A 22,771-nucleotide genomic window follows, 5' to 3' on the forward strand; every position below is an offset into this window, starting at 1 on the left:
AAATGATTCTCTTGCCTGACATGCATTGGTTTCTTCTACTGGGAAAAACAGAGAAGAAGAAAACATGAACTTGTAAGAAATAGTTCATTGTTTTTCATACCTTTTGCCAGTCACAGGCCAAAAATATAAGGAAAATGCAGGTTATTCCTTTCTGCATGGAAAAAAAAATGTGTGCAATCTCAAATGTTATAACTGTCAAACTATTATGTATAATTCCAAGATTTTGAAAAGGCCAGGTACCTGCAACAATGTGCTTTCTTTAAGAAACTGTTGGCTGTGTGCTTGGTTGGGTCAAGAAGTGGTTTGTATTACACTGTCAGCTTTGTAAAAAGAACAGCAAATTCTGGAGGAGCATTTAGTGGCAAGAGGATAATGGTTCTGTCAGTCAGTTCAGGAAACAGCTTTTAGGAAATACATTTACACCAGGGCATGAGTCAGAGAGGCCAGATAGATGACCATGGTGGATGAAGCCACTTCCTATGTTTCAGACTTGCCTAATGAGCTTTTACACAGGGGTAAAGCTTTCAGTATGTTTGACCAACACTTATATTTTCAGTTGTTGAACATAGAGTACAAGATTTCTCTCAAAATAATTTTATAGTGAAACTAAGATGTACAGAAGATCTTGATTCAGCATGGACAACTTCATAAAAGTGTTAGTGATGGACAGAGTGGTAGCTGACATTATTGAATCCTCTCAAACCATGGAAATTTTGCAAGGAAAGGGAACAATGATTTTGACGAACACATTTTGAGTATTTTTTCTATGGAAAAGAAAGTGCATGCTTACATGAGAGGGAGAGGTTATGAACTGCAGTCTTTAGGTCAGAGTAAAGACAAAGGACAAGGAGGTGGTACAAAAGCTTCTGAGTTCTAATTCTGTCAGGTTAGTTAAAATCTCCTAGTGTTTTTCTTTTATTGGAAATGAATTTATCAGAAGTGCTTTGCACTTGTCATAGGCTAAAAGAATACACCCTGATGGTGCACACAGTGTACCAGCTGCCATATGGCAATGTCAGACCAAGCAGTAATTTGTCCATGTGTCTGAGACACCTGATACAAACAGGTTACTTGCATATTGAAATGTATGCCTATGCACTTGTGTGTGTATATTCAGTCCTTCTTCCCTGACTCCTTTGGGTAAAATGATGTCATTACTTTTGTAAGTTTTGAGTTGGATAATATAAACTGATACCAGTACAGCTAAAGCTTCTTAAAACTTAGGATTTAGAATTATTGGTCTTGAATGTCACACTTCAGCCAAGCAAGGGGAGCCACTGTCAGCAGATTGCTTTATACATATATTAAGTCCCAATTTGTCTGCCAAAGCAAACAAAATTGTTCTATGCATCTCTCCTTTGAGTTGGTACTCCTGCTGACCTCCTCTGTTTAAAGTGTTCTGTTTTGCAAAAGGGAAACCATGGGACAGCATGATTAATATTGATGTTATCCCTGGGCAGTGCAGGATGCAAAAGTCTTGGAACAAACCAGCTGTTACAAAGATTTTATTTTGAGAGATAATGCAATATTCAAACACTTTGCAAAACAAAAGTACTGAATGTTTCTGTTTTGGAAAAGTGTAGCTTTTTCATCAAACGCTATACAAAATTCAGCATTCTTATCTGAGAATTCTGTACTAATAAAAAGAGTCTTCACTCCTTCCCTTGCTTAGTGGTTAATGCAGCTGGAGTTTGTGTGATTGTCTCTAGCTCATCACAGACAGCAGTATTTTCACTGGTCAGCATTTGTTCAGCTTTTAGACTGGCTTAAGTTTTAAGAGGTGATAAAAGTTTTGAACAGCTGGTGCAAGGCTTCTTACACCTCAGCAGAGTCACCTGAGCATTTATCACCAATTAACTCCAAGGACAAGTATTTATTTTCTAATCAGTGACCTATGCATGAGACACAATTCTGTGTGAATCTTTCATAATTTTAAGACAGAAATTGCTGTTTGGTTTGGGTTTGGAGCTGTCTTGCAGGCTGAATTGTTTCAGCAGATCAAATAGTGAAAGAGGCCTGATTGTGACCCTGCTTAATGAAAACTCTAAATTTGGAGCAACTTTGTGGTCGATGACATTAAAGTAGTACCAAGGAATGAAGAACAAGAATTATAAAACTCTCTGGATCAATGAGGTCAAAACCGAGAGCCTACATAAATAGTAACCTGATAAATATTTCTATTTGTTCTTGTTGGTGAGTTTGAGGTTGTTTCAGCTTACTATTTTTGTTTCTCCCACAGAGCTGCTCAGAAATTGAACCTGTCTTCCAAAAAGAAGAAGCACAGGCCTTCTGCATCATCTGTTCCTGAATCTCCTCTCTTCTCTACCTGCTTCAGCAGTATCCTTCAGACTTCCCCACCCCCTGCACCACCATGTTTGTTGAGGGCAGTCAGCAAAGTGAAAGACACTCCTGGTTTGGGCAAGGTAGGCCTTGCAAATATCACTAAAATACTGATTTTCTTTGGGAGAAGATTTTATCCTTGTGCAAAACATCAAGGGAATTGGAAAACCATGACCTTTCTCAGTTGGTTTTCCTGTATCTGGTCCCTAAACATGTGTAAAAAGGCCTAAAAACTTGAGTTAACTAATGCACATGAATTTCTAATAATGTTGAGTTAACACAGAGACGTAGCTGTGCAGCAGTTACACACTTCAAAGCCCAGCTACATTAATCCACCTGCACTGGGACCACAGTGCTACTAGGTAGAGTTAATGTCCATCCTGCCAGGAAGTCGTATTCTGGGTTTTGGGAGTAGTTGTCTCTGCGGCTGTGTATAAACTGCATAGTGATTGCTTGCTATGTTATATTTTGTGGTCCTGATCCCTTTGCTTTCCAGACTGGTGTCTTGCCTGAACACACTGTAATTTGCTTCTGGCTTATGTCTGCTGGCTTTCTTCCAGCACATTTACCTGAACAAAACTATGCTTTTAATGATAAATTGCTCCTTTTTTCTTATGTTATGTTATTTCCTCCCATTCTGCATAATCATTCCCTCCTAAAATGCTGTTTAGGTGCACACTTATGTTGAGGTGATGGAGGAGGTGGGTAAATAGTTTGCTGTTGCTTTGTAGTTTCTCTGAGTGGCCCTTCCCTTTTTCCCTGTTACAAGTGGAGAGCCTGGCATATTACATCTGGGAATATGAGCATGCACTTGCTGAGAGAAGCAGTTTGCTTTAATCAAGGTGGTTTTTTATGCAAGCATCTGTGTGTGTGGCTTTTCCATATTCCTTGAATACTAAGCAGCGACAATTAATTTGGTGAAAGTTTTTGTTTAGAAGAGAAATTGTAATGTATGACCTAGGACTGCTGAGCATAGGGTGGGCTTCAGAACTTTCACTGCTGATTTTGGATACTCACTTTCCTATATTGTGCAGTTCCAGGGTTTCCTTTCAAAGGACAATGGTATTACTTTCATGGTTGGTTTAATGCCTGTTTGAAAAGAGATTCCCTACACATGGGGCTCCCTTCCTTTTCTCTGGCCTGGTAGGTGGGAAGAAATGTAGAAATCTGTCATGACCTTATAAAACTTGAATAGGGATACGTGTTCTGACTTCAGTGTGTGAAAGAGGAGTAAACTTGAACTTGTTCATTGTTATAAGAAGTTGCTACAGAATAGATTAACAATAGAAGCCATCCTCTCAGGAGTCTTACTTTTCTGTAAGTAAAATTCCATTGAGGAATAATCAAGGGTGTGTTCTTGGAAACAGGGGCCCATCTCCCATCTTGGACTGCATCAGCACTTTTCCTGATCATTATTTTCACGTGTCCCAAGGAAAGGATCTACACGCTGAGACACAAACATAGCTCTGTCTAAACATTCCAAGCTGGTTTGAGCCTTTCTTGTTCCTCTCACTACTGGTTTCCAGTGGAGAGGGCTTGGGAAGCAGTTTTGCAATATTTCCAAACAGACCTGTGATTTGCTTCTGCAAAACCACGTACAAGAACAGGCTCCAGGCTTTCCGGCTATGTAAGTAAAACTGAAATTTTGCAGCTCACATGATGAAGGAGGAATTTATTTCCATTTCAGACTTACTGTTCCAAACTATTAGAGTATATAAATAGCTAAGAGGTTTTAACACATTGACACACATGCTTCTTCAAAGCAGTAAATCAAATTAGGCTATTTCATATAATCATACTAGAGAAATTAAATTTTTCTGCATTTCCATTAGCAAAAATGTGTCTAACCTGCAGTTTCTGGAAGCCAGTTTCATTTTTCACCTTTTTGGTTTCTTTTAGGAGTCACCTTATAATTATGACCTGAAGCTTGTATACTTTCATCAGTTTCCCATCAGTTTGCCTCTGTGGCACAGTTTTCATTTTAATATGTCAGATATAGGTGCAAGGCACAATAAGTAAATTACTTCAGGATAACGGGGTAATTTATCTGTCAGACTGGGAAAACTTTAGATGAGGTAATGGAATTTCCAGCTTATTTGCTCTTAATTTTCCTTGTTTATGTGTTCTGTTTAGTTAGATTGGGATGTATTTTGATGAGAATATGTTAAAATCAGTTACTTTTCTCTGTATTTTTTCTCATATAGTGTTTTCTGTAAGGATATAAATTTATAAAATGTGAACCCATGAGGAAGAAGTGGATTCAGGGAAGCAAAATGTTGTTTTCAATAATTTAGAGTTTTTCCTGGTTTGTATTTAAATAGAATTTTATGAGCAATCTCAGTGTGATAAAACTCTATTTCACTTTGGGTTTGAGTGGGCTGGGCAATTTCTAATGTGACAATTTGTTACTGGAAATTCTGGTTCACCAGAATTGGAGGGATGGCCATTGCCAGGGATTGTGGATTCCTGAAACTCCAGGGGACAGCTGCACTCAGGCTGCCTGGAAGGGAGGCTCACTGTGAGCCCTGGCACACACGCTGGGTGTTACTGGCTTGGTGTCAGCTTGGGATCTGTCAGTTTTCCAGGGGATGTGGGTATCCAAGATGTGAAGGATAGGAAGTTGGGTACATCAAAGCTTAGACTCTCAGGGTAAGTTTAATTTCACAGTTTTCTAAAACGAAATTGCAAGCAAACAGTTGCTATTTTTTATTTTTGCTTCTACTAGAAATTTCAAAGATTCTACTTCTCATTGCAAGATTAATGACAATGATTTATTTAGAATTATAGAATTTATCTTTCATGTTTAGGCATATAATTTATTTTAAAGTTAAAAGAGGAAGACCTGCCCATCACCAATATATTTAAAAGTTAGTAAGCAGTTAATTTAGGATGGATATGGGTACAACCCCATACTGAAGCATCTAAACTGATGAAAAGGTATATATTCAGTATAAAAAAAAGTATATATTCAGGTTGCATGCTTCATGCCTTTTCTTACAAAATGCCTTGCAAAGCAAAACTGTACCAGCCTGGACTTTGAAAGAAGTATTATTTGAAAACTGAAGTTCAGCTTCACAGCAGCAGGAAGATGATATTAATAATGGAATGGTAGGACTGCATAATCAGCCTTTTACTTTGATGTTAGATACACCACTGAGCCTAGCAGAAGTACCACCCTGTCAAAGAAACAAGTAAAACATCAGATTCTTTGTTGCACTAATTTCCAAATAGCTCTTCCTGATGCCAAATACAGAGGTGTGACCCTATTGTAACTATATTAACAGGAGTGCTTTTATGGATCCTAATTTATCTGTGTACTTTGGATTTAGATTTGCTGGTAGAGGGAGATGATCCTGAGTGGTTGTGTGGTATCCCCGCAGTCCATTCTTGAGAGTTTTCCTTTGAGCTGAGTGCCCAAAGGAAATAAACTGCAACAGCTTGAGCATCATTTCTTCTCTCTCTGCTGTCTTTGGATCCTCATACTCTGAGTAACAGATTGCTTTTACTGAATTTATCCAGAGAGTGCTACTGTTCTGGATGGCTGCACTGAAGTTTCCCCAAATCTCAGTTTTCTGAAAGATACTCCTTAAATCTGTTGTGTCCTTCCTAACAAGAAGCCAATAACAGAACAAAAAGGTGTTCTGTGCAGAAATAACAAATTATTCCATGCCTGCACTAAGAAGTAACTGTACTGTAAGGCCATTCTAGTAAGGTTTGCTTAGATTTGCTCCCCAGTCTGCTTCCCTCCATCCTCCCTCTACACCTCCTCTTCCATTTTCTGTCAAACAGAATCAAAAGTAAACCAATGCTTTTGATGAAAATCTGAAATGTTCTTTCTGTGAAAGATGTTGTTTGGCTGAATCCCACATTTGACGTGAAAAACAGCTGGAATGAAAAATTTTCTGCCAGCCTGAATAAATAGGTTGTTTTCAGGTGACAGGGGGTTAGGATAAATGGATGTGGTCTCTCTGCTTTCTTTCATTTATTATTTTTCTGTGTGTAGTTTTATAAACCTCTGTCAGTGAGATATTTGTTGTGTTTGGGCAGAGATTAGTTTACTTTTCCTTATGTATATATATATATTTGTTGTTGGGGTTTTTTTTTTGGTGTAGATTTTTGTTATTTGGTACTTCTTAATCCCAAAATAAAATAGCAATGCCTGGGCACCAAAATCATTCCTCTGCACAAGGTTTCTACCTGGGAGAAGCAAGTCACCACTGAACTTTCTTTTGAGTAGTCTTTTTAACCTATTAAAAGAACAACTGTGATTTGTGATTCTGTTTACTTTTTATTTTTCTGGAGCAGCAGCACTCTTGTTTGCAGGGCCTAGACCTGTTTTGCTAAATTACGTGTAAATTCAGATTAAAAAAACCTTGTTTTTGTCCAGAGCAGTTAAGATCTCACTGTAGGAAAGAGGAGCAGACAGAGAGATGGGAAGCAAAAACAATCATGTATTATTGGTCATCTTGGTAGTGATATCCTCAGATATTAGATACTTGTTCTCAAACTGGTGTAGAAGAGGAGATTATTAAAGAGCAAATAATTGATTATGCTGCAGGTGCTCCCAAGAGGCCCCTTCCAAGTGTGTAGGATGGGGTAGGAAGCAGAGCAGAGAGGGAGTTTGAGAGTCTGGTGAGTGAATGAGAGATGTGGTAGCTGGTAACTCATCAAGCACAGGGCTGAGTGTGGAGTGAGGCTGGGAGGGGCCCTCAATGGGAACCAAGACCCAGCCAAATAACAGGAGTGGCAGCAGGATGCTGGCAGTGTGATAGAGACTCCTGAGTCATACACCTTTCTCCCAAGGATCTCTGTCATGTAATAAAGACAATTCAGTTAAAAGTAATTTTTCAGTGCCTGGCTGAAGAATCTAATCTTTCGTCACAACACAATATTTGATTGAATAAGCCCAAAATCTGCTATTTACTTTATACAAGTCTGAAGCTTACCTTTTTCTCACATTGATTTACATAAAACTGTATGAAACATTTTGTCTGACCTGAAAGTGTGTCTACCAAACCAACGCAGTATTTGTCAAAAGTAACAGTGAAGAAAGCTCTCATGCACTAGCAGTTCAGGTTTGTGAGTAGATTCACAACTGTGTTTTGGCTGGGACAGAAGCATTTGCCAATGCTTTGGGCTCACAAGCTGCCAGTATTTCAGCTGTCCAATGCCTTAAAATAGTTTTTGTTTATTTTACTTTTCACTAAATCAGGCAACAATTATTGCACTGTCTTTGGCATGCTTTAATCTGAGCTATATAACAATGCAATAAGGGTGTTAATAATGAGTAACTTTTATATTGGCTATGGCCTCTATAAATCATGGTGTGAATAGTTCTTGTCAAAAGATGTTTTCAAAAGCCATGTCAACTCCTTGTATCGGTGCAGAGAAGTAAAGAGATGTTCTTACACTTTTGTGGTTTGCATAGTTGATTTGAAGGAAACAAAATTGATTCACATCTTGTTTAAGTCCAAAAGGTACAGGAAACCTCCCTTTCTACTATCAGAGTTTTCATTTTAACATGTTGGTTGATGGATGTCAGGACTTTTTTTGTCTACATTACAGTTTTGTCTACATTTTTGTCATACATTGAGAGGGAGTTTATGAAAACCTGTGCTATGGTCAGCAAAAAACCCCATCCCAACTTGCAAAATATGTTCTGTATTTCACTTCCCTGCCAGCCATCTTTAAGGTATTGCCAGAAAGAATCAGAAGTTCTCTTTCCTTTGTGAAGCAGAGATCCTTCCTTTGTAAATCTTCATCCTTCAGGTGTATAGGGGCAAAAGTTAACAGATAGATGACAAAAGTGATTTTAAACCCTCTATCAGAGGAAACAATTTCTGAGATGAAAGCTGGTTTTTTTCCCCCAAAGTTACCATGGCTACTGAAAGGTGAGAGGATGACCCCTTGAGGCATTTAAAGGAGACATATGTGTTCGTCTTTGTTGTCAACATGATTGTTGTACAAATTAGTTAGTTCTACTTGGAATGAGATCCAGGTGGCCTTTTGCCCTCCAGTCAGACTTGCTCAGAGCTCTGTTTCACCTTACGAAATGTACTGGTTGGACCTGGTGGAAGCTTTTGTGCACTTTCTCTACATTCCTGCTAGATGGGATTTTCTAGGAAGAGTTTTAAGATCAAGCTGCTTTAAGTAAAAGGTGAAATTATTAGGCTCTGGAAAAATTGCTGTTAACAAAATCTCTTACCTTTGCCAATCATGTTTTTTTATGAACACTGCATGTGCCTTCCTCTAAAGTAAAGCTTATTCTGGATTTGGAAGTACCAACCCAGGCGTGCCAGAAGCTTGTCAGATTGCATTTTGGTTGACTTGGAGGTTTAAAGTGCATTTAAACGTGTATTTTAAATAAATTTATATGCAGTCATGTTTCCCATGATTTAAAGGACCACTGTAACTGCTGTTTCTTTGCTTTGTGAAGCTTCTAGAAGTTGCTACTTCAAGGGAACTGGGAACATTGGAAGTTCTCCACTAATGTAGGCACTTATCTTTCTCTTAATTCCTTTGTCTCTGCTGATTTTCCATTAAAAAAAGCCATCTTTCAAACTATCAGACATCTTTCTGGTGGGGAGGGTGGTGTGAAAACTGCAGCAGAGAAAATGAGGTTTTCTACAGAGTAACTTAGTCCTTAAGTGAAACTCTGCTTTGGGAGAAAAAGATCTCTTTCTCTATATGTCACAGAGAAAAACTTGTATCCTAATCTGAGTACCAGCTATTGGTGATGGCACATATGGACAAGAGAGTGTTGCTCATTAAATTCCTTTTTTTTTCCCTCAAAAAATACTGAAATTTCTGTCCCTGTGGTGGCATCTTCCTAGATGTATTCAGAAATTGTACTGATGAGCTTGTGAGCACAAGAGGTGGCTGGATGAGATTTCCAAGTGGAATTGGACTGGACAGAAAAAATATGAAACCTCAACTCACTTTGATGGCATTTTTTATTTATGTGTTAGAAGAATCAATCTTTTCTGTATTTCTTTTATAGTACATTTCACCTGGGAAAAGAGCTCCAAAGTCTAGTTTTGTATTGTTTACCTTGGCCTGTTTTCATGAATTTTTCTGTAAACATTGCTGAACAAAAGGAAAATTAGCTTTCTGAAAATGCTTCAGGCTGGTGGTACTAGGTTTTATATATTTCTAAGTAATTTTATTTATCCAGCACCCTCTGCATTGTCATATGGTTTTATGCCCAGCAATCTGTAAGATTTATGACAGTTGACTGCTTTCTTGCTTCGAGTCACTTAGTGGCAGGAATGGCCATGATCTGTGGGCTCCTACTTGGCTATGGGCCTTATACACAAGGCTCACATTGGTCAATTAGTGTTGATAACCTAATGAAGCTACAGAAACCTTTACTCTTGCTCATCTTGTAAGTACAGTTTCAAAATATTCTCATATTATTGAAATAGTATGACAATACAGTGGCCATGTATTTTAGTCTCTTAAACTTTGAAGGACATGCAATTTGAATGAAAATAACCGTATTTTTCTAGGATATAAACCCACTGTTTTTAATTCTGGTCTTCTCCAAGTTTTTCTGAGATACTGTATTTTTATTTACTTTGCTTTTTAATTTAGATGGTACTGCTGGTTGATATTTTAGAGCACTTTGATAGTTCTGGTTAATAACTTCCATTTCTTTTTTAAGGTTTTTACTAGTGTTTCCCAAAATTGCCCCTTCTTCCCTGCCCTCTCCTCTGCATCTCACCTCATTAAATTGATTTTTAAATTCATGATGGAGAGATTAATATAAATTAGGAAAGTCGAGATGACAGAAACTGAGAATTTCATGAGTATTTCTCATGATCAATGCTGGAGAAAGAGTTTAAATAGTGGATACTTTGTTAAATGCAGGACCGTGGTAAGTTTTCTGAGATGTCAGGCAAGTAACAGGCACTGTACTTTGGGCAGTCAGCTGTAGACCTTATTACAATTCTTTTTTCTTTAAAATTCCCTAAAGCTCTTATCCTCCCAGCCTTTTCCTTTTGTGTTTGACTCCTCTCAGCACGTGTCGGAGAGCAGTGGTGCGGGCGGGATGGTGACACTGCAGGAGGCTCTGCTGTAACATCATGGGCTAATGATCTGTCTGAGCCTCTTGGTTCAACTGCCAGGTCGTTCTGATTTTTCTTTTCTAAGGGTCTGGGCCTTACCTCATTTCTCTGGTACAACATTGACTTCAATAGATAACTAGCTCAGCTGAGTAAGAGCTAACGTGAACTGCATTTTAATACGGAGAATACCATTAAAATGTATCTCCTCTTATTCTTGGTCTCCCAATTTTTTACCTTTTCCTTTAGGATTCAAATCCATTTTTGGAAATATCTCTCTATTGCCATTTATCCATTTTTTGTGCTGTTATGTATCTCCATGTTTCAAGTCATTGTATTCCTATGTTTTCCTTTATGCATTAGTGCGACCTTAGGATGTAATTCATGTTGCTAGGTGGTCACTACCCTTCTGAAACAGGCTATTCAAATGTATTCCGGTCATGGAGAAATGGACAGAATTGGGCTGACTTGCCTACCAGATGTACCTCTTTTTTTCAGTTGATCACAGAGGCAACCTAGACAGCTGTCTTAGAATGAGATATTTATGTTTTGGCTGGCCCAAGTAGAGGTGAAATTAACCTCTCCCTAGGTAGGAACAGAAGCTCTTGTGTTCTGCTTGGAACCTTTAATAGAAAACCAGATGCTGTGAGATACAAATAACAAGGTTCTTGCAGAAAGTTCTAGGTATTTTGACCTGTTCTGAGATGGAAGTCTGCATCCTCTGCTTTTCACTGTACAGCACCCAGCTCTGGCTGAGCAGATCTGCATGCAACTGAGCAGGTTGAGTAAAGCAGACAGACCTTTGTGAAAAAGGACCAAACAGACTTTTCCACATTTGGCCTTAGGCAAATCAAAGCAAATGCAACTGCTCTTTATGGAGTAGAGAACTGGAGATGTTCAGTTGTACTTCTGTCAGGGTGGCTCTGTAAAGATGATCATAATGTGCTCACCTGTTAGATTGGAGCCTCTGGCCCTTGATGGCCAGATTTTCATTGCTGTCATGTGTCCTATAAATTGCTTCCAGCGGAAACTCATTACTGGAAGTGTAGGCAGGCTGTCTTGGGGTTTGGAAACATTTCATTAGTGGATCTGGATTCCTGATAACCACATGCCATTTTGTTTTCCAAATGTAAATAGACTTTTTTTTCTGTATTGTTCCCAAAGTGATTAGCAGTTAAATTATCTTTCATTGGATGGTGAGATAAGAAATATCAGGTATGAAAAGTAATACTTCAACAAAACAGTTCCTGTTTTTCATTAAGAAAGAATCTTTCTATATAGTAAAGGGAAAAAAAAGTTTGATGAAATCATTGACCTGTTTGATATGACAAATCAGGAGGTATGCACATACATTTTTAATGCCTATGAGGCTCAAAACCTCTCCTGTAGCACTCAGAAGTGAGAAATGGAGTAGGTGCACCTGTGATGGGTGTGGATGGACAGGTGTTTACTATGCATGAGGTGTGTATATTTGCATCTATAAATATGCATACATATGTGTGTGTATTCATTTCCTCTTCCTCAGCAGTACAGTGGAAATATAGAGGAAAAAGCTACATATGGACTTGTGGAGCAAGTTATCTGAAAAAAAAATTCTAAGGCTAACTGCCTATAGACTTGTTTTTTTTTATAAAGGAGCATATTTTTTTAAAGATGACTCAAATTCCATTAAGATATTGCCATTAAACTCACAGATTTTAATCCAGAGTAATATCCTTTTTCTTGCTTAGTTCAATCTTCTAATACAATACATTATCTTTTTTTCTCCTATGTGGTGATTGAAAATGCTTGTAGAAACAGTAGCATTTTACATGAAATTTTCTAGGTGTGTGTGAGGCTCTGTTGTGTTTCTGTAGATTCCAACAGCTTTCCCCCCTATTAATTGCTGCTGGATTTTTCCACAGATCTGTTCAATTTACAATGCTTACACTAAAGGAGAGACAGAAAAAGATGTGTTCGCAAAATGGGATGTGTATTAAAATGTCAGGAGGAAAGCTGTGCAATAACATTTACAGCATCACATACACCATTACAGAAACATAGATGTGGGAAACCTTAAAAACTGTTGATCCTTTCTCCCCTGCCCCCCTTTTCCCCATGAAAAAATATGACACATGTACTTCAAACCATATGGTGTGAGAGTAGTTATCTTTGCTTTAATGTCTTGCCCCTTTTTTCCAACATTTGGTATTACTGGAGTTTCCTCCAAATACAAATCTTGATTTGCAATAGCAATCGATTCTTGACTAGCTTGGCTGCAGCACCTGAGCCCAGATTCTGGAAGCAGCATGACTAGAAAAGCTGCCCTCCCTTCCCTACCCACTCCTACTAAGATACCTGAAATATTGCCCATGGTCAGCCCTGAGGAGCTGTGGTGAGGTTGTGCTGGCACGAGCTCCAACAGAGGCACCCGGGGCACGTCTCTCCTGGCCCCTAGAAGGAGAAGGCATCGCCCTGACTGATAACAGTGTGTGCACATGTGGGGAACACAGGGAGGCCCAGGCTGCTCTGGGGAAATGGAATAACAACTACTCAGGGGAGGAAACAGGATCCCCAAGGGCCTCCTCGTCTGTGAGCAGAGGGAATCATGAATCTCCTCAGAGTGGAAGGAGTTATTAGTCATAAAGACTATTATGCTGTGCGAGGCATTGCTGAAACAGAACACCACCAGGCTATTTCCTATCTTATCAGGGTATATTAATAATGCAGTAGTAATAACAGAAGTAGAAATTAAAAATAACTGGATGGGCAGATAAGCAGAGTTCTTGAGATTAAGGGTATTGGGATTTGCTTCAAACAGTTAATTGCAGAGTAGGACATAGAGGGAAATTTGCCTTTATTATTTTCTTATTCTTCATTTCATCTCTGAGACCATTATTTCTGGGGCTTTACATAGACACTAATAGGCAGAATATTTCCTCAAGAATGCAGACTGTTCTTTTTTTATCTCCAAAGGAATGAAGCACCTTTTGCTAATGCATCTAATTCAACAGGGATTAATAATGCTGAATAAGAAGAATATTCTGGTTATTAGCCTTCCTCTACAAAAATCTCTTATCATTTTCTCCTCCCACTCCCATACCACTGTATAAAGGCAGACAAGACACTACAAGTGTCAGATATTCAGGCTTTGGGACAAATGGATGCAATTGTTCCCCAGAGGTTTGTGAGCTCCTTCTGGGTTGCAGTGGCATGAAATCCCTAGAGTCCCTGAATTTCTTGAGATGTAATAGTTGACTGGGCAAAGAGAAATGTAAGTATCTGGTTCTCTGGCACTGGATGATTGTGCTACCCCAAAGTCATGTTTTGTACTACCTATATCTGTCAGTCACTGGCCTGTCAGGGCTCTATCAGATTTTGAGGCCTCTGCATGATTCTTTCCCACAGAATTAAAATAATGACTCAAAACTATACTTTGGTCCACTGCTGGGTACCAAAATGTGCCTTACGTAGGGCATAGACTGCTGTCACTGATTTAAAGTCCTATTTGCTAAGCAATTGTCAGGACACTAAATCCTGCTCTCAGTGAAATAGTACTGAAGCTAGTGCCATGCAGAGTCCTTTCACACAGCTGCATCTGAGCAACACTGGCCCACTGAGAGATAAACCTATCAAGGGAGGACCATTTGATTGAACACCCAATACATTGGGAGCAGCAGCTTAGCAAAGAACTGCACCCTCACAGAACAATTATGTTTGCCTCCTCTTATTGTTGAGCTTATTCCAGTGAAATAGAAGACTGTTCATCAAATTCTCTGTCCTCCCTGGAAATCTTTAACACTACACTACTAAGTAAACATATCTGTTACTTAGTCCAGGATTAAATGACCTACCAAGAAGGATAAAGCAGAAGTGTTGTGAGGTAACCGCTGCACTGAAAACATGAGTCTGCTGGATGATTAAAGAACAATGAATAAATGAATTATAATTTTATCATTTGTATGGATCATGACCGGCTGAATAAGATGTTTGTAAGGGAGTGTGTGCCCTTGGGCTGGAAGACCACCACTGAGGAATGTGGCAACTTGGAAAAGCAGTCTGTGTGTGAGTGGGCATGGGTGCATTAAATCTTATTGGCCGCATTGTTGGATCTGCCCATGCAACCTTATAAAAGAGCTAATCAAGGAAATGAAGTTAGTGTGGCATCCAATACTTGTGCTTTCTCAGTCACCACAAATGGTGCCTTGTGTGGGGACTGCCTGGAATCTGACCCTCTAATGTGACGGTGAAGCTAAGTGTCCAGAGCCTTCAATCAGAAGGCCAACTACCCCTGTTGAACAGGGGAGTTGTGGGGTCAGAGCAGGGATATGGGCCAGTCTGCCTCACAAGAACATAAGCTTTATCTATTTTGCAATGGCTTTTGCATGCTTCTTGCTCTAAACTTTTGGATGCTAAAATTATTCAGCTGGTCGTGATCTGTACAAAAGATACAATTATAATTAATTTAGTAATTTTTCTTTAATTATCCAGCAGACCTATGCTTCCAGTCCAGCTGCTCCCACACTTGCTCTTGACACCTTAATCCTTGCAGTACTGCTGCCCGTCCATGCCCCTTGATCATCTCCTTGGAGGAGTGTTTGCATCTTCCTCCTTACTGCCCGAGGAAAATGCACACAGCCTTGCACTGCAACATGCTTACTTGTTCTGATATAAACTATTCTAGTCCTGTTTTGTAATGGCTATTTAAAACTCCAGCTGATAAAAAACTCTAACTGTGAACAGTTAAGAACTTGTAATTTATTTTATTTTGATACTTTCTGGAGACTTGGCCTTTCATACTTCATAATGAGCTGTGTTTTAGTAAATTGTGGAAATGCAACAAATAACTAAGATATTAATCAGAAGATGAATTGAGTATTTCTCATGTAAATGTTACCTTCTGAAGTGAATTTCTTCAGAACTAGATATCAATACAGATTTTTGAATAAAAGGCAAAAGGATGTAAAGGTAAGGTCAACTGCTTTGAGAAACTATGAACAAAATTCAGCTATGACTCTTACAAGCAGGAGGCAAATACTGTTTCATGAATATGACTTTTCTGCTGCTGGGATTTCAAGAATGGAAGTATAAATTACACCTTGTTTTTGTCTTGCTCTGCAAGCTTAGGAAAATTGCAGATGTGCTACCCTTGTTTCCACCCAAAGCCACCACTCATGAGCGCAACAAGTGTGGTGACTGGAGTTTGAGGATTATTTAGGACATCAGTTGCCACACAGTGGGCAAAAGTCCCTCTGGCAACTGCTTGTTACTGTGTGGGAATATACAGGAATTCTGTTCTTTCCCTTCTCAGAGGGAAGGGAAAGAACAGAATTCTTTCTATGCTGGAGAAATCAAAGTTTGAAAGAGGCCATGGGAGCCTGTTTCATTTTAATGTTTCTTATTGTATCCCAAAATGGAAGCCGAATGGAGAGATAGTTTATTAAAAGAACATTTTTAACACCTGATATTTTTAAAATTCAGACAGATAGAGATTCAGAGCTGTGGAGGGAAGGCTGTTGGTGGTCTCCCAATGAATAGACAAATAGATCAGGAAAACCAGTATGTGAGTTAGCAGTCTTGCCAGAGAGCCCAAGATTAAACAGGCACTCACAATAAACAATTCTTTTGCCCCTTGAAATGGCCCTAGTCAAATACAGCTGAAGTATGTTAATAGATAAAATGATCTGAGTATGGTTGATGCTGTACCTGGTCTGTTTAGAGAACAGATTTGTCAACATGGCAACTTCCTAGTTTTAAAGTAATTTCATTAAAAAAAACACAACAAACTTAAAAACACCCAAATAAATCTTCATTTATGCACGTTGGGCAGGCTGAGCCAGCAGTCATACCTTCAATTCACATTCCAGCCTGTGCATGCAAGAATCAAACAAAAACACCTCTGTCATGCAGTGATGCCTCTTAACTTGCACAAACCAAATAGCTGCCAGAGACCACATCACTTCCAAGAGTGTGCAGGACAAGGTGGAAGGTTGAGGAGGATTGTAGGCTGGCAGGAAGAGCTTCATGTTAAGTGAGATGTTAATTTGCATTTGATGCTATTGAGCTTGAAAATAAGGGCTGTTGTAACCCCATAATATAAAAATGCTTTTGCTTGTGCTTCTTTCCTCCCATAAGGAAGCCAATTTGCCTCTGTGTTACTGATCTTAGAGATAAGACAGATAAGGAGAAGTGAATCTTCCTGTCAATTCAGACTGAAAAAATCCCCAGCTTTACTCCTACTTCCATCTTGACATGCCTTTGTCATCATGGTTCCTTATACTTGTGGATCTGTAGGAGTGTTACTTGCAATTCATGGGTTTTCTTTCCTTTGGATTGCCACTACAAGCAGTTGGACAATGCTAAAAGAATTTAACTGATAATGGGAAGGTAGTGTAATTTCATGTAAATCAGATACAGAATGCAGTTCAGAGATTAAAGCAGTGTATTGTGATTAGGAAGAGTTCCTTGGAAATAATTCTTCCTTTTCTTTGGCCATGTGAGTTTTTTCCTCTGTATTTCCTAGATTGGATGATGATGTGTAGAGGGCAGATAGGCTAAACAAAGGAGACGATTGGGGCAGTATCAAAAATGTAAATGTGCACAGGGACCAGTGTGCTGTGCTCATCTTCTTTCTTTTGTTGTAGTTTTTAGCTACTTCATATCACAAATACACAATTTTAAATGTTTTTTTTTTTTTAATTTTGTTTGGTCACAAAGAGGTTACAAGGATGCTTCTGATGTATCTACATTGATTCTGCTTTAAGCCTCTGAATATTGTTCTCACAGGATGTTCATTGCTCTATGCTTCTGCCAGACAAAGAGAAATAATTTCCAACTGAAAGATTAGGTTCTAAGGACTAGTCTTTTAGAATTGTGTCTGCAGTCAGAAAGACTAATTGTCCAGATGATAGACATGCATGGTTGACTTTCCTCTTTATGCAGCCTAGATTGAGACACGATGAGCCAGAGCATGCTGCTGGCCTTTGCAATGGATAATTTTGTTAGAACAATGTCCTTCGGGAAAGGCTTTTATATGGCAAGGATGACAAGTGTGGCAAATTGCTTACAACCCCAGACCTAGAGGCTTCTCTTTCTGAAAGCTGCCAGCCCACAGTACAGCAGCACTACTGCTAGCAGTGCTTCCAGCAGAAGCTGGAATTCGATATCTGTTTATGCTGTTGTAAATATTGTCACTTTCTTTTCCCTAAAATCTTTGTATATTTTCTTGGAATACTTGTTTTCACAGGTCCAACAGGTTTGTGAGGCCCAGAGTACATGAAACCAGAGCAGGATCAAATATGGATTGCTTATTCTTACACCAATAACAAGAGAAGTGATCACCTCTTGATGGAGTGAAATAGGTTATTATCTTCTTTCCATTCCATTTCTGCTACACAAATTTTGTCTGCAGCTTCCTGCCTTATAGTTTTTTGCTTTTTATGTTTTCTATTTCTTCTGTTAACTGACATCAGCTGCCAAATTCTATCCCATTGCATTTCTTACACACTTCACAGTAGCTGCACCAGTATTTCTTGAGGTGGGCTGGTTTTCTGATCTATGTATCTTCTGAGGTGTTTGACAGTGAAAGGCTCTTGTTCTAATTGCTTACAGTCTCATGAGCAGAAATAGTCTCTGCAGTGAAATGAAGAGGCAGGGCATCATTACCACAATGGGGAGAGATCTGAAAGGATTTATAGTCTAATTTTAGTTCATTAATGACTTTGATACTTAACTCTTCCAGCCTGCCCTTTTCACTAACTGTCTCTGGTTTTCTGGACTGCAATATCAATCTCACACTGCAGAATTCAGCCCCTCACTGCAGCTTGCCCCTCATTGCCTTATGCTTTTGTTTCCAAAATATGACCTATCCATGCTGTTTTACTTACTCCCACATTTTCATCCTCCAGCATTCATCTCAGGGCTGCCTTCCCTGTTGGCTCCTGTTTTTGGAATCTGACTTTTCCTTTTAAAACAGTCTGTGTCTTCACTCCCATGAGCTTCCCCCAGCAGTCCTACCAACCATACTCTAATAAAAGTGCAGGAAGATGCCTGAAACACAGGTGAAGACAGGACTGAGTAGATCAGGGGAAAGTTCTGTGAGGTCATCTCTGCTGATCTGCTGAAGATCTAGTCGTGTCTTGTGCCTGATGCATCATGTCTTAATTTTTTTATAGAAGGAAGTAGAACTTAGTTTCACTCCGGTTATGTGAAGAGGCATACAGAAGAACTGTAATTGGTGCAGATGCCATTACTGCAGTATCAAATGTCTCTATTAGACGGTATTTGAGATGCTGCTTGCCAGAAACAGCATCTTAACAGAATTACCATAGATAGAACCTTCCCATTCTCTTCCCTCCTGCTCAGATAATGCTGCTGTTCACAGTGTAGGACAGTGCTACCAGCTCCCCATTACCCTCCCTTCCTGACCTTTCTCTGATGCCTTCTAACGTGAGGATATGCTACTATTTCTCCCATAATGCTTTTTATTTCTTCTGATGCCATGAGCTTTATTGTACCTTTAGGAAGTATTTGTATGTTATGAATTATATTTTACTCCCAGGCTGGTTTCCCTTTTCATAAACAAGTCTTACAAAAATCTCTGCATTGGGCAGTTACATATAAATTTGATCCTTTTGTTTTCTTCAGAGGGAGGATAAGGTAAATGATGGATTACATTAATAAAAAAATGTATATTGCTGCATGTAAACCGGTCCCTTATGGTAGAGTATACCTCTCTTCTGTCTGTAACAAGAATGTGTTGAACAAGGCATTCATTCAGAAAAGGGGAAAAATACCACCTAGCCTGAAAGCTCAAGTACAGAATTGGTACAAACTAAGGGTTAGCAAAACATACAAGCACTCCTTTGTCTAAAAAGTGTTCGAAGGAGAAAAGGCCAGAAACAACCCACCTGGAATGTGGAAACTTTGGGACCATGAATGAAGAGCCCATTTTTCATTTTAACAAAGAGTGTGGCTAGAGGTGTGCTCATTATTTTTTAGTATACTTGCCCAGAAAGCCACTTAAAAGGTGAATAGGCTGTTCTGGCTTATGCATACAGTGGGACATGACAGAGTTCTCATGCTTTCCTGTTAAACATAACCATAGGTGTTGTGCCAGGATGCATCCTAGTAATCCTAGAGCAATCCCAGGCAAATCCTGGCTCTCCTAGCCCATTGCTCCACCCAAGAGATCTGTTGTCATGTGAAATTCAAGTACTCCTGAAATTACTTACCATGTCTGTTACATCATGTTCCTATTTGCAAGTCTCTGGAGGTTATCAGCACCATTAATTAACGTGTCATGGATATTCTAGAAGTTAATATCACAAATCAAAGTATATTTATACTGCTGCTTTAGAAGTCAGAGAGCTAGAAATGTGTACATATTGAAACAAGAAAATCCTCATAATTCAGGGGAAAAAATAACACTGGATTTTCTGTCATTAAACTGACATTTACTGCTGTAAATAATAGTGACTGCTAAAATCTCTTGGCTTCCCCAGTGTACATATCAACCAAACATGGATTAACGAGTTTCCTCTGATGTGGTTTACACTAATCCAATATCCTCTGATAACAGGAGAAGGCCTTTAATAGGAACGTTTTGGTTTCTCTGCTGTGTATGCTGTGGCTTCTCAAAAAGAACTCTTTAGCTTTGGTCAAGTAAAAATCTTTAAAAATCTGTTACCTGAATGATGCCTGGAATCATCTGTGCAGGGCTTTTGCTGGGACCCTGGGGTTGGATGCATGTGCCTCAGAATTAACTTGAATAGTACCAGAAACAAGATGTACAGATTGTTCCTTCCCTTTCTTTAGACTGAGAAGTCTGCAGATGGGTAGAACTGCCCCATATTCTGTCCCCCATGTGCTTCATTTCACATGGGAATGACATGGGGGAGAGTGGGGGCTCTAGGCAACTCCTGACCTTCTTTATGTTTTAGCACTACCTTCCCTTCCTGGTTGCAAGAGCTCCAGGATATCTCTCATGAGCTTTCCATGGTCCTGCCAGCTGTTGCTTTTGCCTGAGAGTTTTTGGAGTGGGGCATGCTCCTGCAGCATTTCCTTTGGTCTTGGCATGCCTTTATCACAGTGATCCCATCTGGGTCTGTTCAGTGGGAATACAGATTTCCCTGGTATGCTGCTCTACCTTGGGAGCCCCTTTTATTGTAGGCACTGTGAGAATATGGAATTCAGTAGCTCAGTGACTTTGTTGTGCTGCTGCAGAGAAATACAATTGCTCTCTGAGGCTGACAGGCAGACAGCAGACATCTGAGTTGAATGGTTTCATTTTCATGTTTTAGCAGAACTCAAGATGAAAGTTATTAAAGGTGACAGTACTAGAAACCAGGTTCTTTGGCAATATCTGCACTTTCACCTTCTCTAGATGTCATTATGTTCTTCAGCCTGTTAGCTGTTTACTCTTTGTTACTGTCACATTTGCTGCTTCTGTCCCTTTTGGTCTTCTGATTTATAGCAAAATTATAAGGGGTTGGAGGGAAAGACATGGGGAGACAAAAAAAGAGGCTGATCAGGAGAAGCAGTAGTAAGTTACTTTGTTAGGATACAGGTGGGCTGGTGGCTGAATAGCTTAGATGAAGATTTTGTGTAACCAAGCAGAAAAATTTCCATCAACATGAATGCCTGAAATGCCTCTGAGTTCTTGCTGAGGGTGGGGAAATACTTAGTGTCTCAGTTCTAATATATTCTCAAGAACCTCAGAAAGTAAGTCTTACATAACTTTTGTTTGAGATTTTTCGGATTTTCTGTGTGTGAGATTATCTGAGCCCTTAAAAGGTTGATGTTCCCAGCAAACCAGCTTTTCTTCTATTTAGGAATTCTGTACACTTTCCGCACGTTGTGGGAATCACGTGTTGGTGAGGGAGCTCCTCAGCAGGGCTGCAGCGCCAGAGACAGGACAGTCACAGCTTAGTGAGGTTTAAGATTTAAGCAAGGTTGTCAAGTCTTCTATGATGCACATAGGACTGACTGTGGCTGCACCTCATCTAAGCTCCCCTCCGGCCAAAAGTGCAGCTCCCAGCTTTCAAAGCCAGGTGACGCATCCTCCTCGCTTTCCGTCCTGCTGCCTGATGCTCTGCCTGGCTGTGCCTGGAGTGCTGGGCCAGGGAGGAGGAGCAGTGGTGCACCTGGAGCAGTCCATGTTTCCCGGGCTGGCTCTGGGCTCCTGCAGCCCCGAGTGGATGTGCAGTGTCCCACGCACACAGCGCGCTGTTACGTGACTCGGCACACGGAGTGTCATCTACCGGAACAGGGAAAGGATGAATCTAACCTGACATCTGCTTTTGATTCCCTCAGCAGACATTTTACACCCTCAAGAGGTGCTTCATACCCATGTGGATTTTCTCTTGACTACTGAAGTACACACTCAGAGTCCTTGACTACATAAACCAGTCCTCTACATCATTGTGAAATTGCCTTTGCTGCAGAAAAGTAATGATTTAAGCAGATGGGAGTCATAGGAGGAAGAGTGAGAAGAGAAAAGGAAGTTGCATCTCTGTCTTAATGAATATTATTAAAGACTATCCCAGGCAGAAAAGTATTTATTTGATACATAGTAGTTTTGCAGTGTAAACAATCATTTCAGGTGACCTCATGCTAAAAAATGACCTCTCAATTTTTTAATTTTCTTTTTTTTTTACTTTTGTTTTTAGAATACATTTGGAACATTTTCAGAAGGCTGTATATAAAAGTATGGAAACTCACAGCTTGGGGGAGAGAACATTGATTTTATAATTTTCTATAGAAACATACATGCTCAGACAGAAGCCAAGTCACTGAAACAGTCTGTGACAAATGGATCTGATCCAGAAAAGTCTATGTAATTAGATTAGCCTTTGGCCTGGCAAACACTTCATAAAGTCCTGTTAATACAATGTGAGAGAGCTAGTAAAATAAAGAGGAATTTATCATGGGCTGAAATGGGAAAAAAACCAAAGCAGCCCCATTCCTTTTTAATTTCATGGCAGTGAATCCACTGGATAAATATGCTTATTGGTTAGTCACAATAAGGGTGTTAAACTATGAATGCTCAATTAACAACCTCCATATTTTTTAGAGCAGTATTTTAAAAATCTTTACAGCTCTCAGATGAGAGATATCTCCCTTCCATCATGCACTGAAAAAATGCTTGTTAGTGGCAGTTGTTTTTATCTTTCCCAGCAGTTTGTTCAGTGTTGTTCGTCTGATTTAGAAAATAAGATAACATATAGGAGTAGGTTATGATCCTGTAACATGAGAAAAACAGAGTCTGGGCTGTGGCATAACACATGGATAAGAGGGCAGAAGCTTTGGCAGAGCACAGCAGGGACCCAGTTCTCTTCCCGTTCCTCTGAAGGCAAAAGGAATTTTATCACTGGCCTCAGTGGCAGCCT

General features: G+C 39.5%; 1 protein-coding gene across 1 annotated transcript in view; it reads left to right on the forward strand.

The window, feature by feature from the left end:
* The window catches only part of KIF26B (kinesin family member 26B), a 268,000-nt gene that overhangs the window by 167,154 nt on the left and 78,075 nt on the right, over window positions 1-22,771 (forward strand). Inside the window, exon 5 of the mRNA XM_059468318.1 lies at window positions 2,240-2,423. Coding sequence (XP_059324301.1) covers window positions 2,240-2,423 — 184 coding nt within the window. The remainder of the gene's footprint in view (window positions 1-2,239; window positions 2,424-22,771) is intronic.

The sequence above is a fragment of the Ammospiza nelsoni genome, chromosome 3 (assembly GCF_027579445.1).
Source record: "Ammospiza nelsoni isolate bAmmNel1 chromosome 3, bAmmNel1.pri, whole genome shotgun sequence".
Taxonomy (NCBI): domain Eukaryota; kingdom Metazoa; phylum Chordata; class Aves; order Passeriformes; family Passerellidae; genus Ammospiza; species Ammospiza nelsoni.